The 25,697-nt window shown below is 38.5% G+C and overlaps 2 protein-coding genes across 2 annotated transcripts; one reads left to right on the top strand and one right to left on the bottom strand.

Annotated features, from left to right (window-relative positions):
* The first annotated feature begins 354 nt into the window (after window positions 1–354).
* On the top strand, window positions 355–18,509 carry LOC131110544 (cathepsin Z-like). The gene is made up of 7 exons (XM_078788628.1): window positions 355–548; window positions 15,355–15,564; window positions 15,672–15,835; window positions 17,621–17,800; window positions 17,889–18,039; window positions 18,108–18,270; window positions 18,338–18,509. Exons 1-7 carry the CDS (start codon window positions 355–357, stop codon window positions 18,461–18,463), a joined length of 1,188 nt encoding a protein of 395 aa, XP_078644754.1. The 3' UTR covers window positions 18,464–18,509.
* Window positions 18,510–20,139: 1,630 nt separating this feature from the next.
* LOC131105051 (catechol O-methyltransferase-like) lies at window positions 20,140–23,933 on the bottom strand. The gene is made up of 4 exons (XM_058052764.2): window positions 23,927–23,933; window positions 23,075–23,359; window positions 20,549–20,745; window positions 20,140–20,484 (listed from the first exon to the last, which is right to left on the bottom strand). The coding sequence occupies exons 2-4, from the start codon at window positions 23,340–23,342 to the stop codon at window positions 20,140–20,142; spliced, it is 810 nt and encodes a 269-aa protein (XP_057908747.2). The 5' UTR covers window positions 23,343–23,359; window positions 23,927–23,933.
* Window positions 23,934–25,697: the final 1,764 nt, after the last annotated feature.

Raw genomic sequence — 25,697 nt, 5'->3', positions numbered from 1 at the left:
ATATATATTACCAAATGTTATACATAAATATGAGTTATAATGCACCAAATGTCACTTTTTTGCCGTGTCGCTGTTCTGTATAAAAGGCACCGACAAGGCTACAAAACAAGCAGCAATATTATGAGGTTGTATCCAAGCAGTAATAGAGGCGGGACAATGCCTGTGTGAAAGGATATTTGGAAGTTTAACACCTGAGACCGACTTATGTACACTGTTGTTGTTGTTGTTGTTGTTGTTGTTGGCTGACAATGACGTGGTGGCATATTTCTGTGTGAAAAATCACGCTGTGTGAAAGGCACAAGTGGAAAAATGTCCCATTTTTGCTGTGTTGCAGTTGTGACTGTTTAAAGCGAAATGGAGTTAAGGATTGAGAAGGTTTGGGTTTTTTGTGCTGCTGTTTTTGACCGGAGGTTGAAAAAAGAGGAATACGTCCCCATGGCAACGCAGCCCGATGGGGAACACGTCGCCAATAAGCACCTGACTGGCGATAAAAGGGGAAGATATGTGATATTCACCCGCTGGGTGGAGAGCAGCTCGTTGCCCCCAGAGTAGCTCCCTCCGTGGCGGATTGATCCCACTGAGTTGTGATTCCTTGTCCGTCTTGTTTACCGAGACGCGGCACAAAGACCAGGCAGGAAGTCAGCGCCAACTGTGTCCTGAATGCAATCATCTTTGGTGTGCTGAATGCACTTATCTATGGTGTGCATATTGAGAGGCGCTGAGGGCATCGGTGGAGTGTTTTGTGTGTTTTGCCCCCCCCCCCCCACCCCACCCGCTGGGACGCGCCTCTCGCTGCACTGGCAAGGCTGGCTACAGAAGCTCAACAGGAAGTCACACTGACAAAACAATCCTGTCAATGGGCCATCGCCGCATCATCGTATCAGCATCTCTTTCAAGGGAGGACTGCAGAAACTACTTTGACCCCCCCCCCTACATACATTATCGTATACTGCACAACAATACACTACATTATAGTACACTACACTACACTATAGTACTACAGTACACTTCATACGCATACTACACCACACTACACTACAATACACAACACGACACACACCATTACACTACACAATATTGCAATACATCACAATACACTGCATTATAATACACTACGCTATACTACAGTACACTAGACCGCGCTGTAGTATAGTACACTACACAAAACGACACTACAAAACACGACATTACACTATACAATATTACAATACACTGCATTATAATACACTACGCTATACTACAGTACACTACACCACACTATAGTATAGTACACTACATGAAACGACACTACAAAACACGACATTACACTATACAATATTACAATACACTGCATTATAATACACTACGCTATACTACAGTACACTACACTGCACTACTGTATAGTACACTACACGAAACGCGACATTACACTACACTGTAATCTAATACATCACAATACACTGCATTATGATACACTACGCTATACTACAGTACACTAGACCGCACTATAGTATAGTACACTACATGAAACGACACTACAAAACACGACATTACACTACACAATATTACAATACAACACAATACACTGCATTATTATACACTACAAAACACAACATTACACTACACTGTAATACAGTACAATACAACACAATACACTGTATTATGATACACTACGCTATACTATAGTACACTACACCACACTATAGTATAGTACACTACACAAAACGACACTACAAAACACGACATTACACTACACTGTAATACAATACACTATGCTATACTACAGTACACTACAACACACTATAGTATAGTACACTACACGAAACGACACTAGAAAACACAATATTACACTACACAATATTACAATACAACACAATACACTGTATTCTCATCCACTATGCTATACTACAGTACACTACACCACACTATAGTATAGTACAGTATGTACATGAAACAACACTACAAAACACAACATTACACAACACTATGTTTCAATACAACATAATACACTATGCTATACTACAGTACACTACACCACACTATAGTATAGTACACTACATGAAACAACACTACAAAACACGACATTACACTACACTGTAATACAATACACTATGCTATACTACAGTACACTACACCACACTATAGTATAGTACACTACACAAAATGACACAACAAAACACGACATTACACTACACTGTAATACAGTACACTAAACATCACTAGAGTACATCACAAAATACAACACTACACTACACATTATACTACAAAATACACCATTACACAAATGCTGCATAAAATACACTGAACTACACATCACTACACTGGATTACACTACATGAAACTGCAGTAGAGTACACGACGGTACACCATACTACTTTACCAATTGTATCCTTCCTTGAAAAGAACGTACTTGTGGCTTTTTTTCGTACTTACTTCCTGTCTGACGTGCTAACAATGAAGCATTGAGGTGTTGGAGGAGGGAACCTTAATTATTAGCCAATTAGCCAAATATTAGGGAATTAGCCAATTAGCTCATAAAAGTATTAAAGCGTATTAAAATGGCAACCAAATGGCTTCATAAAGAGATAAAAGTATTTTTCTAAAGTCTTAAAAGGTGCGTGTTTAGACTTTTGCGTCGTGCGTTAGTGGAAGTCATTTTGTCGTGGAAGTCATCTTAGCGTGTAACATCCAACGCCGCCCCCGCACGTGTCATCATAAACACACGCCATCTCAAGCATCAAAGGAGCGTGCTGAGGTCAAAGTTCGTGGTACCACACAGTTACGGAATAAAGGATGATTCCAACAACTGCATGCCGCTATCACGTCTTTTAATCACCTTTACACACTCGCCGTGTGTGTGTGTGTGTGTGTGTGTGTGTGTGATTTACTACAGCGCTATGCTCATCTTTTCTCATTAGCCGCTGGGATTTCCTCTGGCTTTTTTTTTTTTTCACATAAAAAAGACACAACGGAGCAGATTTACTAAGCAATCATCATCCAAGAAGCTCGTTTATAGCAACAACATGGAAAATAGCTCCTAATGGGGGGGGGGCTTTTCGATGAGAAACACGCCGATAATGAGGAAACTAGCATCTCTGCTCTTGTTGTCATGGCCACCGCACATGCCCACTCCGGCTGCCTTGTTTTTATATTTCTTTACACACTAGCATCGCTTCTAATGATGCATTTTAACACTTCAAAATCAATTCCATTCCACAACAGTAGGGGGAGCCTTTGTAACCTTGTTGGTGCCTTTCATACAGAACAGCGACACATTTGGTGCATTATAACTCACATTTATGAATACCATTTGGTAGTATATATATATACATTACAACGGGTGGCACGGCGGTGCAGTGGTTAGCGCACACACTAGAAAACCAGGGTTCAATTCCACCCTCAATTCCACCAATCATGCTCAGTTCTCATTTTCTCCCCGTTTTCTCCGGGTTCTCCGGTTTCCTCCCACATTCCAAAAACATGCTAGGTTAATTAGCGACTCTGAGTGTGAATATATGTGAATATATATACATCAAAACGGGCGGCACGGTGGTAAAGTGGTTAGCACACAGACCTCACAGCTAGAAGACCAGGGTTCAATTCCACCCTCGGCCATCTCTGTGTGTAGTTTGCATGTTTTTCTCCAGGTACTCCGGTTTCCTCCCACATTCCAAAAACATGCTAGGTTAATTAGCGACTCCAAATTGTCCATAGGTATGAATGTGAGTGTGAATGGTTGTTTGTCTATATGTGCCCTGTGATTGGCTGGCTGGCAACCAGTCCAGGGTGTACCCCGCCTCTCGCCTGAAGACAGCTGGGATAGGCTCCAGCACCCCTCGCGACCCTCATGAGGAAAAAGCGGTAGAAAATGAATGAATGAATGTCCATAGGTATGAATGTGAGTGTGAATGGTTGTTTGTCTATATGTGCCCTGTGATTGGCTGGCTGGCCACCAGTCCAGGGTGGCCAGTAATAAGCTTTTAAAGCTGCCACACATTAGTCTACCTTCTATTCCATCCTAACCCCCCCCCCCCCTTCCCGACCGCCACCCCCGTCCATCTTCGGTGTTTTCGTACTCGCACACTAATTCAGTTGATAATTGGAGGGGGTTGGGAGGGGGTTGGGAGGGGGTTCGTCTTCTTGGCTCCTGCTTGCTGCCATGGCAGACAAAAGCCCTGCCAAATATGGATGCCTTTGGGTTTCACTGGATTTGTGGAGGTCTCCCCCCAGGGGGGATGCTGCAACCCCGTCCCCCCCCCCCCCACATCATTGTGTCACCTGGTCCATTCCATACTGAATGCAAAGACATTGTGTGTGTTCTATCAATACGTAAAGACAGCTTATTTACTATTGATTTATGGCTTATTATTGATTTATGACTCATAATGTGGATGTGTGTGGATTGTGTCGTTCCTATGGATAACAAATATAAACTGGATTGTGTTGCTCCTATGGAAAAAGTCAACAAATGAGTGAGTGAGTGTGTGGATAGTGTTGTTCTCAGGAAAAAAAAAAAAAGTCACAAGTCAACAAATGAGGGAATGCATGTGGCTTGTGTTGTTCCTCTGGGGAAAAAAAAGTCAACAAATGAGGGAATTCATGGGAATTGTGTTGTTCCTATAGAAAGAAAGTCAACAAATGAGTGAATGTATGTGGACAGTGTTGTTCTCAGCAAAAAAGTGATGGGATACATATGGATTGTGTTGTTTCTCTGGGGGAAAAAAGTCAACAAATGCCGGGATGCGTGTAGATTGTGTTGTTCCTATGGAAAAAAAGTCAACAAATAAGGGAATGCATGTGGATTGTGTTGTTCTCAGGAAAAAAGTCAACAAATTCATGTGGATTGTGTTGTTCCTATAGAAAAAAAGTCAACAAATGAGTGAATGCATGTGGATGGTGTGGTTCCTATCGAAAAAAGTAAACAAATAAGGGAATACATGTGGATTGCGTTGTTCCTCTGGTAAAGAAAAAGTCAACAAATGAGTGAACGTATGTGGACAGTGTTGTTCTCAGGAAAAAAGTCAACAAATGAGTGAATATGTGTGGACAGTGTTGTTCCTCTGGGAAAAAAGTCAACAAATAAGGGAATGCATGTGGATTGCGTTGTTCCTCTGGTAAAAAAAAAAAGTCAACAAATGAGTGAACGTATGTGGACAGTGTTGTTCTCAGGAAAAAAGTCAACAACTGAGTGAATATGTGTGGACAGTGTTGTTCTTCTGGGAAAAAAGTCAACAAATAAGGGAATGCATGTGGATTGCGTTGTTCCTCTGGTAAAAAAAAAAAGTCAACAAATGAGTGTAAGCACGTGGATTGTGTTATTCTTTAGAAAAAAGTCAACAAATTCATGTGGATTGTGTTGTCCCAATAGAAAAAAGTCAACAAATGAGGGAATGCATGTGGATTGCGTTGCTCCTCTGGTAAAAAAAAAATGTCAACAAATGAGGGAATGCATGTGGATTGTGTTATTCTCAGGAAAAAAAAAGTCAACAAATGAGGGAATACATGTGAATTGTGTGGTTCCTATACAAAAAAAGTCAACAAATGAGGGAATGCCTGTGGATTGTGTTGTTCCTCTGGTAAAAAAAAAAAAAAAAAGTCAACAAATGTGTGTAAGCGCGTGGATTGTGTTGTTCTCAGGAAAAAAGTCAACAAATTCATGTGGATTGTGTTGTCCCTATAGAAAAAAGTCAACAAATGAGGGAATGCATGTGGATTGCGCTGTTCCTCTGGTAAAACAAAAAGTCAACAAATGAGTGTAAGCACGTGGATTGTGTTGTTCTCAGGAAAAAAGTCAACAAATTCATGTGGATTGTGTTGTTTCTATAGAAAAAAGTCAACAAATGAGGGAATACATGTGGATTGTGTTGTTCCTCTGGTAAAAACAAACAAAAAAAGTCAACAAATGAGTGAATGTGTGTGGACAGTGTTGTTCTCAGGAAAAAAAGTCAATAAATTAGTGAATGTGTGGACAGTTTGGTTCCTCTGGGAAAAAAGTCAACAAATAAGGGAATGCATGTGGATTGCGTTGTTCCTCTGGTAAAAAAAAAAGTCAACAAATGAGGGATTGTGTTGTTTTCAGGAAAAAAAGTCAACAAGTTCATGTGGATTGTGTTGTCCCTATAGAAAAAAGTCAACAAGTAAGGGAATACATTGTGTTGTCCCTATAGAAAAAAGTCCACAAGTAAGGGAATACATTGCGTTGTTCCTCTGGTAAAAAAAAGTCAACAAATGAGAGTAAGCGTGTGTATTGTGTTGTCCCTATAGAAAAAAGTCAACAAATGAGAGTAAGCTTGTGCATTGTGTTGTCTCTATAGAAAAAAGTCAACAAATGAGGGAATGCATGTGGATTGCGTTGTTCCTCTGGTAAAAACAAACAAAAAAAAGTCAACAAATGAGTGTAAGCGCGTGGATTGTGTTATTCTTTAGAAAAAAGTCAACAAATTCATGTGGATTGTGTTGTCCCAATAGAAAAAAGTCAACAAATGAGGGAATGCATGTGGATTGCGTTGCTCCTCTGGTAAAAAAAAAATGTCAACAAATGAGGGAATGCATGTGGATTGTGTTATTCTCAGGAAAAAAAAGTCAACAAATGAGGGAATACATGTGAATTGTGTGGTTCCTATACAAAATAAGTCAACAAATGAGGGAATGCCTGTGGATTGTGTTGTTCCTCTGGTAAAAAAAAAAAAAAAAGTCAACAAATGTGTGTAAGCGCATGGATTGTGTTGTTCTCAGGAAAAAAGTCAACAAATTCATGTGGATTGTGTTGTCCCTATAGAAAAAAGTCAACAAATGAGGGAATGCATGTGGATTGCGCTGTTCCTCTGGTAAAACAAAAAGTAAACAAATGAGTGTAAGCGCGTGGATTGTGTTGTTCTCAGGAAAAAAGTCAACAAATTCATGTGGATTGTGTTGTTTCTATAGAAAAAAGTCAACAAATGAGGGAATACATGTGGATTGTGTTGTTCCTCTGGTAAAAACAAACAAAAAACGTCAACAAATGAGTGAATGTGTGTGGACAGTGTTGTTCTCAGGAAAAAAAGTCAACAAATTAGTGAATGTGTGGACAGTTTGGTTCCTCTGGGAAAAAAGTCAACAAATAAGGGAATGCATGTGGATTGCGTTGTTCCTCTGGTAAAAAAAAAAGTCAACAAATGAGGGATTGTGTTGTTTTCAGGAAAAAAAGTCAACAAGTTCATGTGGATTGTGTTGTCCCTATAGAAAAAAGTCAACAAGTAAGGGAATACATTGTGTTGTCCCTATAGAAAAAAGTCCACAAGTAAGGGAATACATTGCGTTGTTCCTCTGGTAAAAAAAAGTCAACAAATGAGAGTAAGCGTGTGTATTGTGTTGTCCCTATAGAAAAAAGTCAACAAATGAGAGTAAGCTTGTGCATTGTGTTGTCTCTATAGAAAAAAGTCAACAAATGAGGGAATGCATGTGGATTGCGTTGTTCCTCTGGTAAAAACAAACAAAAAAAAGTCAACAAATGAGTGTAAGCGCGTGGATTGTGTTATTCTTTAGAAAAAAGTCAACAAATTCATGTGGATTGTGTTGTCCCAATAGAAAAAAGTCAACAAATGAGGGAATGCATGTGGATTGCGTTGCTCCTCTGGTAAAAAAAAAATGTCAACAAATGAGGGAATGCATGTGGATTGTGTTATTCTCAGGAAAAAAAAGTCAACAAATGAGGGAATACATGTGAATTGTGTGGTTCCTATACAAAATAAGTCAACAAATGAGGGAATGCCTGTGGATTGTGTTGTTCCTCTGGTAAAAAAAAAAAAAAAAAGTCAACAAATGTGTGTAAGCGCGTGGATTGTGTTGTTCTCAGGAAAAAAGTCAACAAATTCATGTGGATTGTGTTGTCCCTATAGAAAAAAGTCAACAAATGAGGGAATGCATGTGGATTGCGCTGTTCCTCTGGTAAAACAAAAAGTAAACAAATGAGTGTAAGCGCGTGGATTGTGTTGTTCTCAGGAAAAAAGTCAACAAATTCATGTGGATTGTGTTGTTTCTATAGAAAAAAGTCAACAAATGAGGGAATACATGTGGATTGTGTTGTTCCTCTGGTAAAAACAAACAAAAAACGTCAACAAATGAGTGAATGTGTGTGGACAGTGTTGTTCTCAGGAAAAAAAGTCAACAAATTAGTGAATGTGTGTGGACAGTTTGGTTCCTCTGGGAAAAAAGTCAACAAATAAGGGAATGCATGTGGATTGCGTTGTTCCTCTGGTAAAAAAAAAAGTCAACAAATGAGGGATTGTGTTGTTCTCAGGAAAAAAAGTCAACAAATTCATGTGGATTGTGTTGTCCCTATAGAAAAAAGTCAACAAGTAAGGGAATACATTGTGTTGTCCCTATAGAAAAAAGTCCACAAGTAAGGGAATACATTGCGTTGTTCCTCTGGTAAAAAAAAAGTCAACAAATGAGAGTAAGCGCGTGTATTGTGTTGTCCCTATAGAAAAAAGTCAACAAATGAGAGTAAGCTTGTGCATTGTGTTGTCTCTATAGAAAAAAGTCAACAAATGAGGGAATGCATGTGGATTGCGTTGTTCCTCTGGTAAAAACAAACAAAAAAAGTCAACAAATGAGTGTAAGCGCGTGGATTGTGTTGTTCTTAGGAAAAAAAGTCAACAAATTCATGTGAATTGTGTTGTTTCTATAGAAAAAAGTCAACAAATGAGGGAATGCATGTAGATTGCGTTGTTCCTCTGGTAAAAAAAAAAAAGTCAACAAATGAGTGAATGTGTGTGGACAGTGTTGTTCTCAGGAAAAAAAGTCAACAAATTAGTGAATGTGTGTGGACAGTTTGGTTCCTCTGGGAAAAAAGTCAACAAATAAGGGAATGCATGTGGATTGCGTTGTTCCTCTGGTAAAAAAAAAAGTCAACAAATGAGGGATTGTGTTGTTCTCAGGAAAAAAAGTCAACAAATTCATGTGGATTGTGTTGTCCCTATAGAAAAAAGTCAACAAGTAAGGGAATACATTGCGTTGTTCCTCTGGTAAAAAAAAGTCAACAAATGAGGGATTGTGTTGTTCTCAGGAAAAAAAGTCAACAAATTCATGTGGATTGTGTTGTCCCTATAGAAAAAAGTCAACAAGTAAGGGAATACATTGTGTTGTCCCTATAGAAAAAAGTCCACAAGTAAGGGAATACATTGCGTTGTTCCTCTGGTAAAAAAAAGTCAACAAATGAGAGTAAGCGCGTGTATTGTGTTGTCCCTATAGAAAAAAGTCAACAAATGAGAGTAAGCTTGTGCATTGTGTTGTCTCTATAGAAAAAAGTCAACAAATGAGGGAATGCATGTGGATTGCGTTGTTCCTCTGGTAAAAACAAACAAAAAAAAGTCAACAAATGAGTGTAAGCGCGTGGATTGTGTTGTTCTTAGGAAAAAAAGTCAACAAATTCATGTGAATTGTGTTGTTTCTATAGAAAAAAGTCAACAAATGAGGGAATGCATGTAGATTGCGTTGTTCCTCTGGTAAAAAAAAAAAAGTCAACAAATGAGTGAATGTGTGTGGACAGTGTTGTTCTCAGGAAAAAAAGTCAACAAATTAGTGAATGTGTGTGGACAGTTTGGTTCCTCTGGGAAAAAAGTCAACAAATAAGGGAATGCATGTGGATTGCGTTGTTCCTCTGGTAAAAAAAAAAGTCAACAAATGAGGGATTGTGTTGTTCTCAGGAAAAAAAGTCAACAAATTCATGTGGATTGTGTTGTCCCTATAGAAAAAAGTCAACAAGTAAGGGAATACATTGCGTTGTTCCTCTGGTAAAAAAAAAGTCAACAAATGAGAGTAAGCGTGTGTATTGTGTTGTCCCTATAGAAAAAAGTCAACAAATGAGAGTAAGCTTGTGCATTGTGTTGTCTCTATAGAAAAAAGTCAACAAATGAGGGAATGCATGTGGATTGCGTTGTTCCTCTGGTAAAAAAAAAAGTCAACAAATGAGGGATTGTGTTGTTCTCAGGAAAAAAAGTCAACAAATTCATGTGGATTGTGTTGTCCCTATAGAAAAAAGTCAACAAGTAAGGGAATACATTGTGTTGTCCCTATAGAAAAAAGTCCACAAGTAAGGGAATACATTGCGTTGTTCCTCTGGTAAAAAAAAGTCAACAAATGAGAGTAAGCGCGTGTATTGTGTTGTCCCTATAGAAAAAAGTCAACAAATGAGAGTAAGCTTGTGCATTGTGTTGTCTCTATAGAAAAAAGTCAACAAATGAGGGAATGCATGTGGATTGCGTTGTTCCTCTGGTAAAAACAAACAAAAAAAAGTCAACAAATGAGTGTAAGCGCGTGGATTGTGTTGTTCTCAGGAAAAAAGTCAACAAATTCATGTGAAATTGTGAAAAATTGTTTCTATAGAAAAAAGTCAACAAATGAGGGAATGCATGTAGATTGCGTTGTTCCTCTGGTAAAAAGTCAACAAATGAGTGAATGTGTGTGGACAGTGTTGTTCTCAGGAAAAAAGTCAACAAATTAGTGAATGTGTGTGGACAGTTTGGTTCCTCTGGGAAAAAAGTCAACAAATAAGGGAATGCATGTGGATTACGTTGTTCCTCTGGTAAAAAAAAAAAAAAGTAAACAAATGAGGGATTGTGTTCTCAGGAAAAAAAGTCAACAAGTTCATGTGGATTGTGTTGTCCCTATAGAAAAAAGTCAACAAGTAATGGAATACATTGCGTTGTTCCTCTGGTAAAAAAAAGTCAACAAATGAGAGTAAGCATGTGTGTGGACTGTGTGCTTTATTTGCTACCAGTCAAAAGTTTAGAGCCGCCTGTTCATGCTTTTGAATGAGACGGTGTCTCCATACTTATGACCGATACCATGTACGGCTGATATTTCGTTATCAATAATATCAATAAACGATCAGACATCTTCATGTGAGCAAATAGATCACTGCCGACAAAGTGCACCATCTTGTCCAAAATAAACACCCAGAGAAGGTCAGTCACTTTTCACTTTTGGGTGCCGGGGGGGTTGTCCGCTACACCACCAATTAGTCAGCATGAGTGACAGGTGGCGGTGGCGAGGGCTCGGACCGACAGCGGGTCATCCGTGGCGTGTCTCAATTAAGCAGAGCGCCGCAGTGGTCCCGACGTGTTATTTCTAGAATAGGACAAACACGCCACCTATGTCAGAGGTCATGTGGTGCTGATGCTGTTTGCAGGAAGACAAGCTAGCACAAAGGGTTAGCTTGCTTTGCCGGGTCCCAGATGTCGTGTTGACACCGTATAGACTTTTTTTTATTGCTACTGTATATATTACAGTATATCATTTTATCCCGCTTTCACATTTTCCCTGTCAGAAAAATTCCCCTCAAAATCCATGACTACCTTCTGTCAAACTCAATAGAAGTCTTGGAAATCCTTTCACACAGAAAATGTCACACATGATTGAGATATTGAGACCATTATATTTAAGAAAAAATACTGTTAAAATTAAACGTTTAATCCAACCTTTTTTTTAAATATATTTTAATATTTTAATATTATGTTTTTAATATTATGCTTTAAAAAAAATACTGTTAAAATTAAATGAGTTCTAATTTTAAAGCCATTTAATCCAACCTTTTTTTTTTTAAATATATTTTAAAACTGGTTTAAAACAACCTTAAAAGCCTGCGTGGGTTTAATTAGTCAGAAAATTACATAAAAATATTTTTAATACTATTTACAAAAATGAGTATTTAAACAGGTTTAATACTGCCAATAAAACAAAATACAGATTTAATGTATTTTTATTTTATGATGGAGGGGGGCAAAAACATGTTTAATATTATGTTTTTAAAAAAATACTGTTAAAATTAAATGAGTTCTAATTTTAAAACCGTTTAATCCAACCTTTTTGTTTTTTTAATATATTTTAAAACTAGTTTAAAACAACCTTAAAAGCCCCCGTGGGTTTAATTAGTCAGAAAATTACATAAAAATTTTTAATACTACTTACAAAAATGAGTATTTAAACAGGTTTAATACTGCCAATAAAACAAAATACAGATTTAATGTATTTTTATTTTATGATGGGGGGGGCAAAAACATGTTTAATATTATGTTTTTAAAAAAATACTGTTAAAATTAAATGAGTTCTAATTTTAAAGCCATTTAATCCAACCTTTTTTTAAATATATTTTAAAACTGGTTTAAAACAACCTTAAAAGCCCCCGTGGGTTTAATTAGTCAGAAAATTACATTAAAATATTTTTAATACTACTTACAAAAATGAGTATTTAAACAGGTTTAATACTGATAATAAAACAAAATACAGAATGTATTTTTATTTTATGATGGGGAGGCAAAAACATGTTTAGTATTATTGGTTGTTTTTTTTTTAAATACTGTTAAAATGAAATGAGTTCTAATTTTAAAGCCATTTAATCCAACCTTTTTTTTGGATTTTTTTTATGATTGAGATGTTGGCTTGATTTTTGGCCACATTCACCATTCAAAATCAATAGAGATCTTGCATTGACACAAATACCAAATAAAGCAATGCATTCTATTTGTTTATTCTTCCACGGTTAGCAACACCAACATTTCCCAATCAAATGTTTTTTTGTTTTTTTTATTCCTTCCTTGTTTCCCTCCTAACTTATAGATCCATGCTTTCACGTTGCAGAGTGTGCATTTTACGCTAAAATCAATAGGACCCTCGGCGGTCTTTGAAACACAATTGATCCATCATGAAAAGAGTCGGATCCTTGGTGAGCAAAACGCACACACACACACACACACACACATGTTTGAATGACGCACAAAAGGTCAGTGATACTAAAATGGCGTCTTTGTGTTCATTTATTGAAGGTTTAAAAATCTATTTTTCTATGTCAGATATTTGAACTTTTATGTGTTGTATTTAAAAACTGTCACTGTTTTCTTTTTTTAAAGGCCAAAAAAAATCCCGCTAAAATCAAAAATATTCAAGCGGAGGAGGTCTCCTTAACCCCGAGAGAACATTCAGCCGTCTTTAAATGCGACGTAGTGGGAGGTCTATTTTCTCTCCATCTTCTCTCACTCCACAGGGAGGGTGCGTTTTGTGTGTTTTGTGTGTGTGTGTGTGTGTGTGTGTGTGTGTGCAGGTTTAAGCCAGGATCAGAGGTGGGTGGCAGAGTTGCTTCACACTGCAAGATCTCTGCACACGATTAAAAAGGAGAACCTGCAAGTAGGTCACAGAGGAGCTGCGTTTCAAGGCTGACTTTGCAGATGCAACAAACAGTTTTTGGACTTCATGTTTCGGCCATTTGAGGGGGTTGGGACAGGGGATGCAGCCCACCAGCCGCTAAACGTAGATGTATTTCATTTCATAAAAACTCATGGATGGTGTTGATGGGCCTATTTTTCTCACTCAAGCTCCATCTGCTGGACCTTCTGGGTCGCTACCTCGTCCTAAATGCGTTGGAGCGGGAAAATTATAGAATACATTGTTCACTCGGACACCTTTTGCAGTTTTTTTAGCTTATTTTTTTTTATTTCAGGGTATGAACTTGTTACAGGCCGAGCCTGGCCCTTTAAGAAGTATTGCATTGTGGGAAGTTGAGTGTCTGCACTGGCTGTTGTTTTCTGTGTCCTGATTGGCTGTAGATCATTGTCACTCAATCTTTGTCACCCTGCCGAGCGTCATGTATGATCGCTCGCTTGTAAATTAATCTTCTGTGTTTTAACAAGGACACAAAAACGCTACCGTACAACGAAAAGTCCCGGTCCCAGGTCATGGACAACGCAACTGAACACAAAATGCATTTATTTAATGACATTTTTATTATTAAGGGAGAAAAAAAATCTAAACCCTATGTGAAAACATTATTATTTGGGACTCCAGCCAGCCACAGCGAGAGCTATTACCCACAAATGGCAAAAACACAAAAGAGTGGTAAACCTTCCCAGGAGTGACCGGCTGAACCAAGGGTGCAGCCACGACTCATCCAAGAGGTCACAAAAGACCCCACACCAAGGTTAAGGTCATGAACACCGACCTTAGAGCCATTACCCACAAATGGCAAAAACACGAAAGAGTGGTAAACCTTCCCAGGAGTGACCAGCTGAACAAAATGACCCCAAGGGCGCAGCCACGACTCATCCAAGAGGTCACAAAAGACCCCACACCAACATCCAAAGAACTACAGGCCTCAGTTAAGGTCGGTGTTCATGACTCCACCATAAGAAGACACTGGGCAAAAACGGCCTGCATGGCAGAGTTCCAAGTAGAGTGTCTGTACTGGCCATTGTTTTCTGGGTCCTGATTGGCTGTAGATCATTGTCACATTGTCATTATCGCTCGCTTGTAAATTAATCTTCTGTGTTCTAACAAGGACACAAAAAAGCTACCGTACAGTAAAAAGTCCTGATTGGCTGTAGATCATTGTCACATTGTCATTGTCGCTCGCTTGTAAATTAATCTTCTGTGTTCTAACAAGGACACAAAAAAGCTACCGTACAGTAAAAAGTCCCGGTCATGGACAACACAACTGAACACAAAATGCATTTATTTAATGACATTTTCATGATTAAGGGAGAAAAAAAAAATTGAAACCCTGTGTGAAAACATGATATTATTATTTGGGACTCCAGCCAGCCACAGCGAGAGCTATTACCCACAAATGGCAAAACACGTGTATTGTAAAAGTGTTTTACACTTTTAGAATATATTTTAGCTTTCATGCTTTAAAATGGAAAAGTCATCCATTCATTCATTTTCTACCGCTTTTTCCTCACGGGGGGTGCTGGAGCCTATCCCAGCTGTCTTTGGGCGAGAGGCGGGGTACACCCTGGACTGGTCACCAGCCAATCACAGGGCACATATAGACAAACAACCATTCACACTCACATTCATTCCTATGGACGATTTGGAGTCGCTAATTAACCTAGCATGTTTTTGGAATGTGGGAGAAAACCCACGCATGCACGGGGAGAACATGCAAACTCCACACAGAGACGACCGAGGGTGGAATTGAACCCTGGTCTCCTAGCTGTGAGGTCTGCGCGCTAACCACTAGACCGCCGTGCAGCCAAAATGGAAAAGTGTCATCTAAAAAAAGAGTGTAGTCTTGTCAAGGCAAATAGCGCCATCGAGTGGACAGTCTGCGTCATCGCCTTGGAAATTCCCATTCATATTCCAGTCAATCAAAATAAGCTACTGTACTGTAAATCAATAAATAAAATACGGTAGTAAAATGACATATAGTGTTTTGTCACTACTCAATAGCCTGCTACCGTCTAAACACCAAAAATGGATATGAATTCATAAAAATGGCGATCCTAAAAATAATATCAGGATGTTCAATTCCCCCACTTTAGTTTATTCATTCATGTTGTCTATTTAAATATGACTGACATAACTTTTTTTAATCACATTGCAGAAGAGAAAGCTATAACTAAGTGGAAGGGACTCCCAGGTGCTGTCAATCAAGCCTGATTGGCACCTCAGCCTGACTTTTATTCCTCAGTGGCGTGTCGGTTGCGTCTGCGTCAGCATGTCTCCGCTTTTGTCCCTCCTGGCGTTGCTGGCGTGCGTCGTTTTAGCAGGAAGCTTTTTAAGCAAGAAGCCTCCTTGTTACCTGCCGTCGCCACGCAAGCACTTTGGAGTCAAGTGGGTTTCAAAGTGGACTCTCATATGCCCACTGGGATACATTGTGGTTGTCTGCTGGCATTCATTCATTCATTCATTGTGTTCTGTTGCCCCCCCCCCTCTCCCAGAACGGCGCCCAGGGCCCATGAGATCCTGAACCTGGTTGTGCTGCCCAAGTCCTGGGACTGGAGGAACGTGAACGGGGTCAACTACGTGAGCGCCACTCGGAACCAACACATCCCTCAGTACTGCGGGTCCTGCTGGGCCCACGGCAGCACCAGCGCCATGGCAGGTGGGTCCACGACGTCCTGAAGGCGTCCGTGCCGTCTTTTTGTTACACTACATCAGGGTACAACATTCAGCATTAGAACACTTTTAGTACTACTTGGGGAAAACTTGTATACTGCTACCAAATAAGGGTTCAATACTACCTTTTGGGGGGAGGGCAAACCAAAAAATAAACTATAACTATAACCAAAAAAAAAACTGTCAGAAAATTACATTAAAATATTTTTAATACTACTTACAAAAATGAGTATTTAAACAGGTTTAATACTGCCAATAAAACAAAATACAAATGTATTTTTTTTAAAATACTGCTAAAATTAAATATTCTAATTTTAAAGCCATTTAATCCAACCTTTTTTTAAAATATAAAAAATAAAACAACCTTAAAAGCCCCCGTGGGTTTAATTAGTCAGAAAATTACATTAAAATATTTTTAATACTACTTACAAAAATGAGTATTTAAACAGGTTTAATACTGCCAATAAAACAAAATACAGAATGTATTTTTATTTTATGATGGGGAGGCAAAAACATGTTTAATATATTAAAAAAAATTAAGAGTTCTAATTTTAAAGCCATTTAATCCAACCTTTTTTTTTTAAGATATTTTAAAACTGGTTTAAAACAACCTTAAAAGCCTCCACAGGTTTAATTAAACAAAATACAGAATGTATTTTTATTTTATGATGGGGAGGCAAAAACATGTTTAATATTATGGGTTTTTTTTTTTAAGAATACTGCTAAAATTAAATGAGTTCTAATTTTAAAGCCATTTAATCCAACCTTTTTTAAAATATATTTTAAAACAACCTTAAAAGGGTTTAATTACAGTCAGAAAATTACATTAAAATATTTTTAATACTAACAAAAATGAGTATTTAAACAGGTTTAATGTATTTTTATTTTATGATGGGGAGGCAAAAACATGTTTAATATTATGTTTAAAAAAAAATACTGCTAAAATTAAATGACTTCTAATTTTAAAACATGTTTAATATTGTTTAAAAAAATACTGTTAAAATTAAATGAGTTGTAATTTTAAAGCCATTTAATCCAACCTTTTTTTAAAAATATATTTTTAAAACAACCTTAAAAGCCCCCACAGGTTTAATTAAACAGTCAGAAAATTACATTAAAATTTTTAATACTACTTACAAAAATGAGTATTTAAACAGGTTTAATACTGCCAATAAAAACAAAATGTATTTTTATTTTATGATGGGGAGGCAAAAACATGTTTGTTTTTTTTAGAAAAAAATATTGCTAAAATTAAACGAGTTCTAATTTTAAAGCCATTTAATCCAACCTTATTTAAAAACTGTTTTAAAACAACCTTAAAAGCACCCACAGGTTTAATTAATTTAACAGTAAAAATAGTAAATACAAAAAAAATTTTAACCAGAGAACAGTTACAATAAATTTTAATACAACCTATAAAAATAATCCTACCAAGAAAAACAAAGGCTTATTTTTAGTTTTTTAATGGCAAAAAAAATCACAGATTTAATACTGTTTTTGTGGGTTTTTTTTTTTTAAGTAAATATAAATTCAAAAAAAAATGTAATGACCTTTTTAGAAAATGCTTTAAAAAAAAATACAGGTTTAATACCATTTAAGTAGTGTGGGGGGAGGGGGGGGCTGGTATAGTACAAAGTATTTAAAAAAAAAAAAAAATTGGGTTTCAAAAATGTAATACTACCTCGAAAAACGTGTTTCCCCAAGCAGATTGTAGGTAAAGATGTCTGATACCGCTGATGGTTTCGTACCCTGTACCTTCCACGCCACGTAGATCGCATCAACATCAAGCGCCAAGCGGCGTGGCCTTCAGCCTACCTGTCCGTGCAGCACGTGCTGGACTGTGCCGCCTCGGGCACCTGTCACGGCGGGGACCACGGCGGCGTGTGGGAGTACGCCCACAAGCACGGCATCCCCGACGAGACCTGCAACAACTACCAGGCCATCGATCAGAGTAACCAGAGCACAGCTCCGTCTTTCGCTTTCTATTCTAGTGTACCCCCCCCATCTTACCCCCCCCCCCACTTCACCCCCACCCCCAGAATGCCACCCTTTCAACGCGTGCGGGACGTGTGTGACTTTTGGCGAGTGCAGCAACGTGCAGAACTACACTTTGTGGCGGGTGGGCGACTTTGGCACCATCAGCGGGCGGGAGAACATTATGGCGGAAATCCACTCCAAAGGACCAATCAGGTTGGCTGCTTTGTTGACATGAGGTTGGGGTCCGTTATGAAATGTTCTTTATTTTGTTCATGCTGCAGCTGTGGAATCATGGCCACGGAGAAACTGGACGCGTACAGGGGTGGACTGTACATGGAGTACGTGGACAATCCGGAGGTCAACCATGTCGTGTCAGTGGCCGGCTGGGGGGTTGAAAACGGCACCGAGTACTGGATCGTGAGGAACTCCTGGGGGGAACCGTGGGTGAGTCCACCTGCAAACATGGTCGGGTTTGTTTGGGTTTTTTTTCCGACTGGGATGTCTTTGTCAGGGTGAGAAGGGCTGGCTGAGGATCGTGACGAGCGCCTACAAAGGAGGAAGTGGATCTCGCTACAATCTGGCGGTGGAGGACGACTGCATGTATGGAGATGTTCTGGTACCAAGACGGTACCCATAGATCACATGCACTTGGTTCTTGGTGAGCAATAAAGGACATGATTATGTTCATGTTGTCTTATTTGAAGGTAACATGGCCTCTAATGCAGCTATACACTAAACCTCCGGGGGGGGGGGGGGGGGGCATAGTGAGCAATGCAAGGATATTACTACAGCAGCTTTGCTTTTTTTTTTCTGGGTTTAAATTTTTTTTTTTTTTTAATTCTTGCAGATTAAAAGGGTATTCTGATATTTCAACTCTACAGTACTAAAATCTAATTAAATAATTTCTTTATTTTCTATTTTTTAATTTCAATTAAGTTAATTTTGAAATATTTCAACTCGATACCCCTCAATTTTTTTTACAGCCTGATTATTTTATTGACTATTTTATGATTATTTTATTTTTTTATTATATAAAAAGTCATCTGTTTTTTTTTTGTTTGTTTTTTGCTGGGTTTAAAAAAATTTTTTTTAATTCAACTCTACAGTACTAAAATCCAATTAAATAATTTCTATTTTTTAATTTCAATTAAGTTAATTTCTAATTATTTCAACTCGGTATCCCCCCCCATTTTTTTTTTTACAGCCTGATTATTTTATTATGACTAAAAAAAAGTAATCAGTTTTTTGGGGGGGGGGTTTGCTGGGTTTAAAAAATATGTTTTTAATTCTTGCAGGTATTAAAAAGGTATTCTGATATTTCAACTCTACAGTACTAAAATCCAATTAAATAATTTCAATTTTTTTTCTATTTAATTTCAATTAAGTTCATTTCAAAATATTTCAACTCGGTATCCTCTCACCCCCATTTTTTTTACAGCCTGATTATTTTATGACTAAAAAAAAAAAGTCATCAGTTATTTTTTTTATTTTTTTTTGCTGGGTTTAAATAAATATATTTTTAATTCTTGCAGGTATTAAAAAGGTATTCTGATATTTCAACTCTACAGGACTAAAATTTTACAGTACTGCAGTACTAAAATCCAATTAAATAATTTCAATTTTTTTTCTATGTTTTAATTTAAATTAAGTTAATTTCTAAATATTTCAACTCGGTACCCCCCCCCCCCCATTTTTTTTTTTACAGCCTGATTATTTTATTATGACTTAAAAGTAATCAGTTATTTATTTTTTTTTTTTTTTTTGCTGGGTTTAACATTTTTTATTTTTTTATTCTTGCAGCTTAAAAAGGTATTCTGATATTTCAACAAAAATTTTACAGTACTAAAATCCAATTAAATAATTTCTATTTTTTTATTTCAATTAAGTTAATTTCTAATTACTTCAACTCGGTATCCCCCCCATTTTTTTTTACAGCCTGATTATTTTATGACTAAAAAAAGTCATCAGTTATTCTTTTTTTTTTTTTTTTTTTTTTTTTTTTTGCTGGGTTTAAAAAAAGTTTTTAATTCTTGCAGGTATTAAAAAGGTATTCTGATATTTGAACTCTACAGTACTAAAATCCATTTTTTTTACAGCCTGATTATTTCGTTATGACTAAAAAAAGTTGTTTTTTTTACTATACTATTCTTGTATAAGTGCTGCAAAAAAAATTTCCACTTCTGCTGTTTTTTTGGTTTTTTTTCTTGAATTTCATTTTTACAATTATCCATGGGCCAATAAAAAAAAAAAAAAAACAGCCGTGGGCCATAAATGGCACTGGAGCCGCACTGTGGACACCCCTGATGTCTATCATCAATCTGTCATTTTACTGGAGCCTGCCTCGGTGCTTTGTTCCTCAAAGAAGATCTCCAGCATCCCGTCAAGCTGCGACCTGATGCGGTAACAATCTGGTCTGCTGCGAACCATCTCTTTCAGGTCATCCAGACTTCTGTCCATGTGGTTCCTGAAGATCATGACCACGGAGCAGCCGGACGGGCGGAGCAGCTCCTCTCTCTCCAGAGCCAGAAGGTCCAGGAGATAGAGTCTGGTGTCGTGGTCCATCAGAACCAGGTGGAAGCCTCCACTTCCTTGTGTGGGTTCCAGGTAGGAGTGCAGCTTGGGGATGACCTTGCTGGACTTACCTGTCAACACCTGGAACTGAGGGAACGCAATTTGAGGTCACAGTTTCCTTATTTAATCTGCTTCCCTCGTCAGAGCCTACCTGAGCGTGTTTGAATCCGGCCACCAGGATGATCTCCTCCCCGAGGTCGGCCACCTCAGGGTCCTGCTCCACTGTGATCAGCCTGCCAGCAGGGGGCAGCAGACGCAGCAGGCTCACGGAGCCGTAGCCGCAGTGCATGCCCAGTTCCAGGACACGAGTGGGGCGGACACGCCAGACGATGGCGTCCAAGGCCTCACCTGACGAGACACAAGAAGGAAACATTCGCACCGCTTACTCTTAAAGGTCCCATATTATGAATATTATAGTGCAGGGGCGTCAAACTGGTTTTCACCGTAACTGTGGTTCCCCCTCACTGGGCTGGCCCTGCAACTTGGAAACCATGTTCTTGGGGATTGGTGACACCTTTGATTACCAGCATTTTTATTGTTTTTCTACCAACAAGTCAAGGCGCCAAAAATAGAAATACATACACAACTCATTCAATTCAGGCACAATTCATTTAGAGTAGTTACTGAAGAACTAATGACAAAGCACATTTAGAGTTACTGAAGAACTCTTGGCTAAGCGCATGAATTTAGAGTAGTTATTGAACTAATGACGAAGCATACACATTTAGAATTACTGAATAACTGACAAGACACATACTACATTTAGAGTAGTTACTGATGAACTACTGACCAAGCACATACATATTGAGTAGTTACTGAAACACTAACATTTAGAATAGTAACTGAGGAACTAATGACTAAAGCACATATATTTAGAGTAGTTACTGACAAACTAATGACCAAGGCACATATATTTAGAGTAGTTACAGACAAACTACTGGCCAAGGCACATACATTTAGAGTAGTTACTGACAAACTAATGGCCAAGACACATACATTTAGAGTAGTTACTGACGAACTAATGACTAAGGCACATATATTTAGAGTAGATACTGACGAACTAATGACTAGGCACATATATTTAGAGTAGTTACTGACAAACTAATGACTAGGGCACATACATTTAGAGTAGTTACTGAAACACTAACATTTAGAATAGTAACTGAGGAACTAATGACTAAGGCACATATATTTAGAGTAGTTACTGACAAACTAATGACCAAGGCACATATATTTAGAGTAGTTACAGACGAACTACTGGCCAAGGCACATACATTTAGAGTAGTTACTGACAAACTAATGGCCAAGACACATACATTTAGAGTAGTTACTGATGAGCCAATGACTACGGCACATACATTTAGAGTAGTTACTGACAAACCAATGACTAAGGCACATACATTTAGAGTAGTTACTGACAAACTAATGACTAAGGCACATACATTTAGAGTAGTTACTGAAACACTAACATTTAGAATAGTAACTGAGGAACTAATGACTAAGGCACATATATTTAGAGTAGTTACTGACAAACTAATGACCAAGGCACATATATTTAGAGTAGTTACAGACAAACTACTGGCCAAGGCACATTTAGAGTAGTTACTGACAAACTAATGGCCAAGACACATACATTTAGAGTAGTTACTGACGAACTAATGACTAAGGCACATATATTTAGAGTAGTTACTGACAAACTAATGACCAAGGCACATATATTTAGAGTAGTTACAGACGAACTACTGGCCAAGGCACATACATTTAGAGTAGTTACTGACAAACTAATGGCCAAGACACATACATTTAGAGTAGTTACTGACAAACTAATGACTAAGGCACATATATTTAGAGTAGTTACTGACGAACTAATGACTAGGCACATATATTTAGAGTAGTTACTGACAAACTAATGACTAGGGCACAAACATTTAGAGTAGTTACTGACAAACTAATGACTAAGGCACATACATTTAGAGTAGTTACTGACGAACCAATGACTACGGCACATACATTTAGAGTAGTTACTGACAAACCAATGACTAAGGCACATACATTTAGAGTAGTTACTGACTAATTAATGACAATGCTTATACATTTAGAGTAGTTACTGACAAACTAATGACTAAGTCACATACATTTAGAGTAGTTACTGATGAACTAATGATTGGAGCACATACACTTAGAGTGGTTACTGAGACACCAATGAACGAATGTACATTTAGAGAAGTTACAGATGAACTAATGATTAAGGTACATATATAGAGAGTAGTGACCAAGGAACAAATTATTAAAGCACCTACATTTAGAGTGGTTACCGAGAAACCAATGAACAAAAGCACATTTAGAGTAGTTACTGAGGAACTAATGACTAAGTCACATACTGTATTCCTACTGTATTCCTACTGTATTCCTACTGTATTCCTACTGTATCCATACTGTATCCATACTGTATTCATACTGTATTCCTACTGTATTCCTACTGTATTCATACTGTATTCATACTGTATTCCTACTGTATTCATACTGTATTCATACTGTATTCCTACTGTATTCATACTGTATCCATACTGTATCCATACTGTATCCATACTGTATTCATACTGTATTCATACTGTATTCATACTATAATATGCCATTTGCAGTTCACGTTGGAAGACAGGGACCAGTGCACACTAACCCAGCTGGGGTCCGATGGAGGCGGAGGGGTGCGCGTCGGCGTAGAGGTCAAAGGTCTCCAGCACGCTCTCGGCCTTGCCGTGGGTGCACTCGGAGAAGACGAAGGCGTGCACGCTGCGGGGGCACACGCTTCCCCTCCACAGCAGACGCAGCATCCAGGCCAGAGTGTCCCGGCACCGCTTGGCCAGCGTGTGACGATGGTGGGTGAACGCCAGCACAATGGCGGAGAGCAGCGTGCCGGATGTGACCGCGACGACCCAGAAGTTCATGATGGCGGGACCAAATCCTGCAGACCGATGGAAGACACTATGGTCAGTCCTCAAGACTTTTTGGTATTATTATTATTATTATTATTATTATTATTATTATTATTATATGCCAAGTCATGTTATATATTATATAGTCATATTTTTGCACAAAACAGTCAATTATTCATTCATTCATTCTCGCGGTGGGTGCTGGAGCCTATCCCAGCTGTCTTCAGGCGAGAGGCGGGGTACACCCTGGACTGGTGGCCAGCCAATCACAGGCCACATATAGACAAACAACCATTCACACTCACATTCATACCTATGGACAATTTGGAGTCGCTAATTAACCTAGCATGTTTTTGGAATGTGGGAGGAAACCGGAGTACCCAGAGAAAACCCACGCATTCATGGGGAGAACATGCAAACTCCACACAGAGATGCTCGAGGGTGGAATTGAACCCTAGTCTCCTAGCTGTGAGGTCTGCGCGCTAACCACTAGACCACCGTGCCGCCCAAAACAGCATTAAATAATACTACTCTTGGAAAACATAAGGGAAAAAAAAGCAAAGACATTTAGACAAAAGTAGAGATGCAGTACTTACCGGCTGCAGCGTGTGTGCGTATGTAAGTGTGCGTATGTCAGTGTGCGTATGTAAGTGTGTGTGTGTGTGTGTGTGTCCTGTCATGCACAGATGCACCTGTCACCGCTTGGACGCTGCAATACTGTAAATAAATCAGCAAGGTGGGAAAGTCAACCACTTGACCCTTGGTTGGTATCCAGGAAGTGGCCGCGTGGAGAGCGTACAAATACGTGTCATGGTAAATTCAGGTCTAGACACCAAATACTACAGTTTTATTTGATCACAGTATGCTAAATGCTAAAGGCCTATATAAGAAATGGACAGTCTGAGAGTCTCTGGGATTTCCTGTTTTAGAGAGGCCAAAGGTACAAGTGGGTGTGTCCAAGTTAAAGATTACAGCATCTTTGTCTTCTATTTAGCGGACTTATTTATACAAATTGTGATCTTTATGCTCTTTTGTTTTGTTGTGTTACACTGTCTTTTGCACTGCATAAACATATTCATGAAAACAAAAGCACATACAGTACAGATATCATCCAAAAAAATATGCAAACTTGCACAGAACGAAACCAGCACATAACTTGGGTGCATTCACTGACGCCAAACAAAGTGGGACATCATTTTTAACAATGGCTGATAGTCATTCAACCAAGTGGAAATAAACGCAGCAAACCATATAAAGCAAAATAAAAACAAACCCACCTCATAGACTCTATGAAACAGTGCATATAGTGATCTACACCAGAGGACCAGCCTCATGGGCTCCTTTGGCTCCCTCTAGTGGACAGAGGCAGCTGAATGAATTACTGCAGCGCCCCGACACTTGGAAGCCGTTAGTTTTTTTTATTGTTTTTTTTAACTCGTATTGGTATACTTCGGAGCTAATGTCCAGTTCGGTCAAGTTTTGAGTTTTGGCCCCCTTTGCAATTAAGTTTGACAACCCTGAAGTAATACATCAATGGAAGCCGAGCCAAAAGAACCGACTCTTTTTTGGGAGCCGAACCAAAGGAGCCGGCTCGTGGAGCAGCAAGGGAAATTGATGATGCTATAATGTTTACAATACTTTTGGCCGTCAGGGGACTCACACTGCGGTGTCTACAGCCTTGAAATTGCATCAAGTAGCATAAATACTCCAACAGAGCGGTTGTGCTTTCAAAATAAGAGCTTGACTTGACTCCATGTTGACATTAAGTTCAATTGTGATAATTTAACAATGCACAGGCACGGCAGCATCTGTAATGGCTCTGCGTTATACACCCCGAGACACTAGGGGGCGGTAGCGAGCAAACAAGCTTGGTGGAAGTCGCTATTTTTCCATCCATTCATATAATAGTGGTGCTGGGGTATGCTGGAGCCTTTCCGAGCCTACTTCCGGCTGCTGTAGTTGCTGAGAGAAAATAAACATGTCACTCAGTGGTGTCATAAAGTTATGCTAGCTTTGAAGCGTTGTTGATACAGAACAGTTTGCTGCGTTTCGTTTCGTTTTCTTTAATTCTTTAAGTTTAATTGAATAACCTACGAGAAATTTGGTTACACTGCAAACTTGCAAGTGTACTTAGGTGTACTCTTTAGCTAGCTAAGTCACTTTTTAGGAGAGAACTACGCGATTCTGTACCTTCTCAGACGGATGTTTTTAAACCCTTTTGTACAAAAAATGACAAAAGTACATTTAGGTGCATTTTTCTATTTAAAAAAAAAACACCTGTGCGACGTTTTATTTTAAAAAACGCTTACTTTGAGCGTCCACACCGGAAGCCAAATGTACATGTGCGCGAAGGTAGCTTTATGCTAG

This window comes from Doryrhamphus excisus, linkage group LG23 (genome assembly GCF_037039965.1).
Source record: "Doryrhamphus excisus strain RoL-2023G ecotype Guam linkage group LG23, RoL_Dexc_Guam_v1.1, whole genome shotgun sequence".
NCBI lineage: Eukaryota > Metazoa > Chordata > Actinopteri > Syngnathiformes > Syngnathidae > Doryrhamphus > Doryrhamphus excisus.
Note: the sequence above shows the minus strand (reverse complement) of the source record. Positions and strands in the feature narration are given on the sequence as shown.

Coding starts and splice junctions, on each gene's coding strand:
- LOC131110544 (XM_078788628.1), top strand. CDS start 355: ATGGAGTTAAGGATTGAGAAGGTTTGGGTTTTTTGTGCTGCTGTTTTT. Junction 15,565..15,671: donor CGCAAGCACTTTGGAGTCAA/GTGGGTTTCAAA, acceptor CCCCTCTCCCAG/AACGGCGCCCAGGGCCCATG. Junction 18,271..18,337: donor ACTCCTGGGGGGAACCGTGG/GTGAGTCCACCT, acceptor TGTCTTTGTCAG/GGTGAGAAGGGCTGGCTGAG.
- LOC131105051 (XM_058052764.2), bottom strand. CDS start 23,342: ATGAACTTCTGGGTCGTCGCGGTCACATCCGGCACGCTGCTCTCCGCC. Junction 20,746..23,074: donor CTCCATCGGACCCCAGCTGG/GTTAGTGTGCAC, acceptor GTGTCTCGTCAG/GTGAGGCCTTGGACGCCATC. Junction 20,485..20,548: donor CCGGATTCAAACACGCTCAG/GTAGGCTCTGAC, acceptor GCGTTCCCTCAG/TTCCAGGTGTTGACAGGTAA.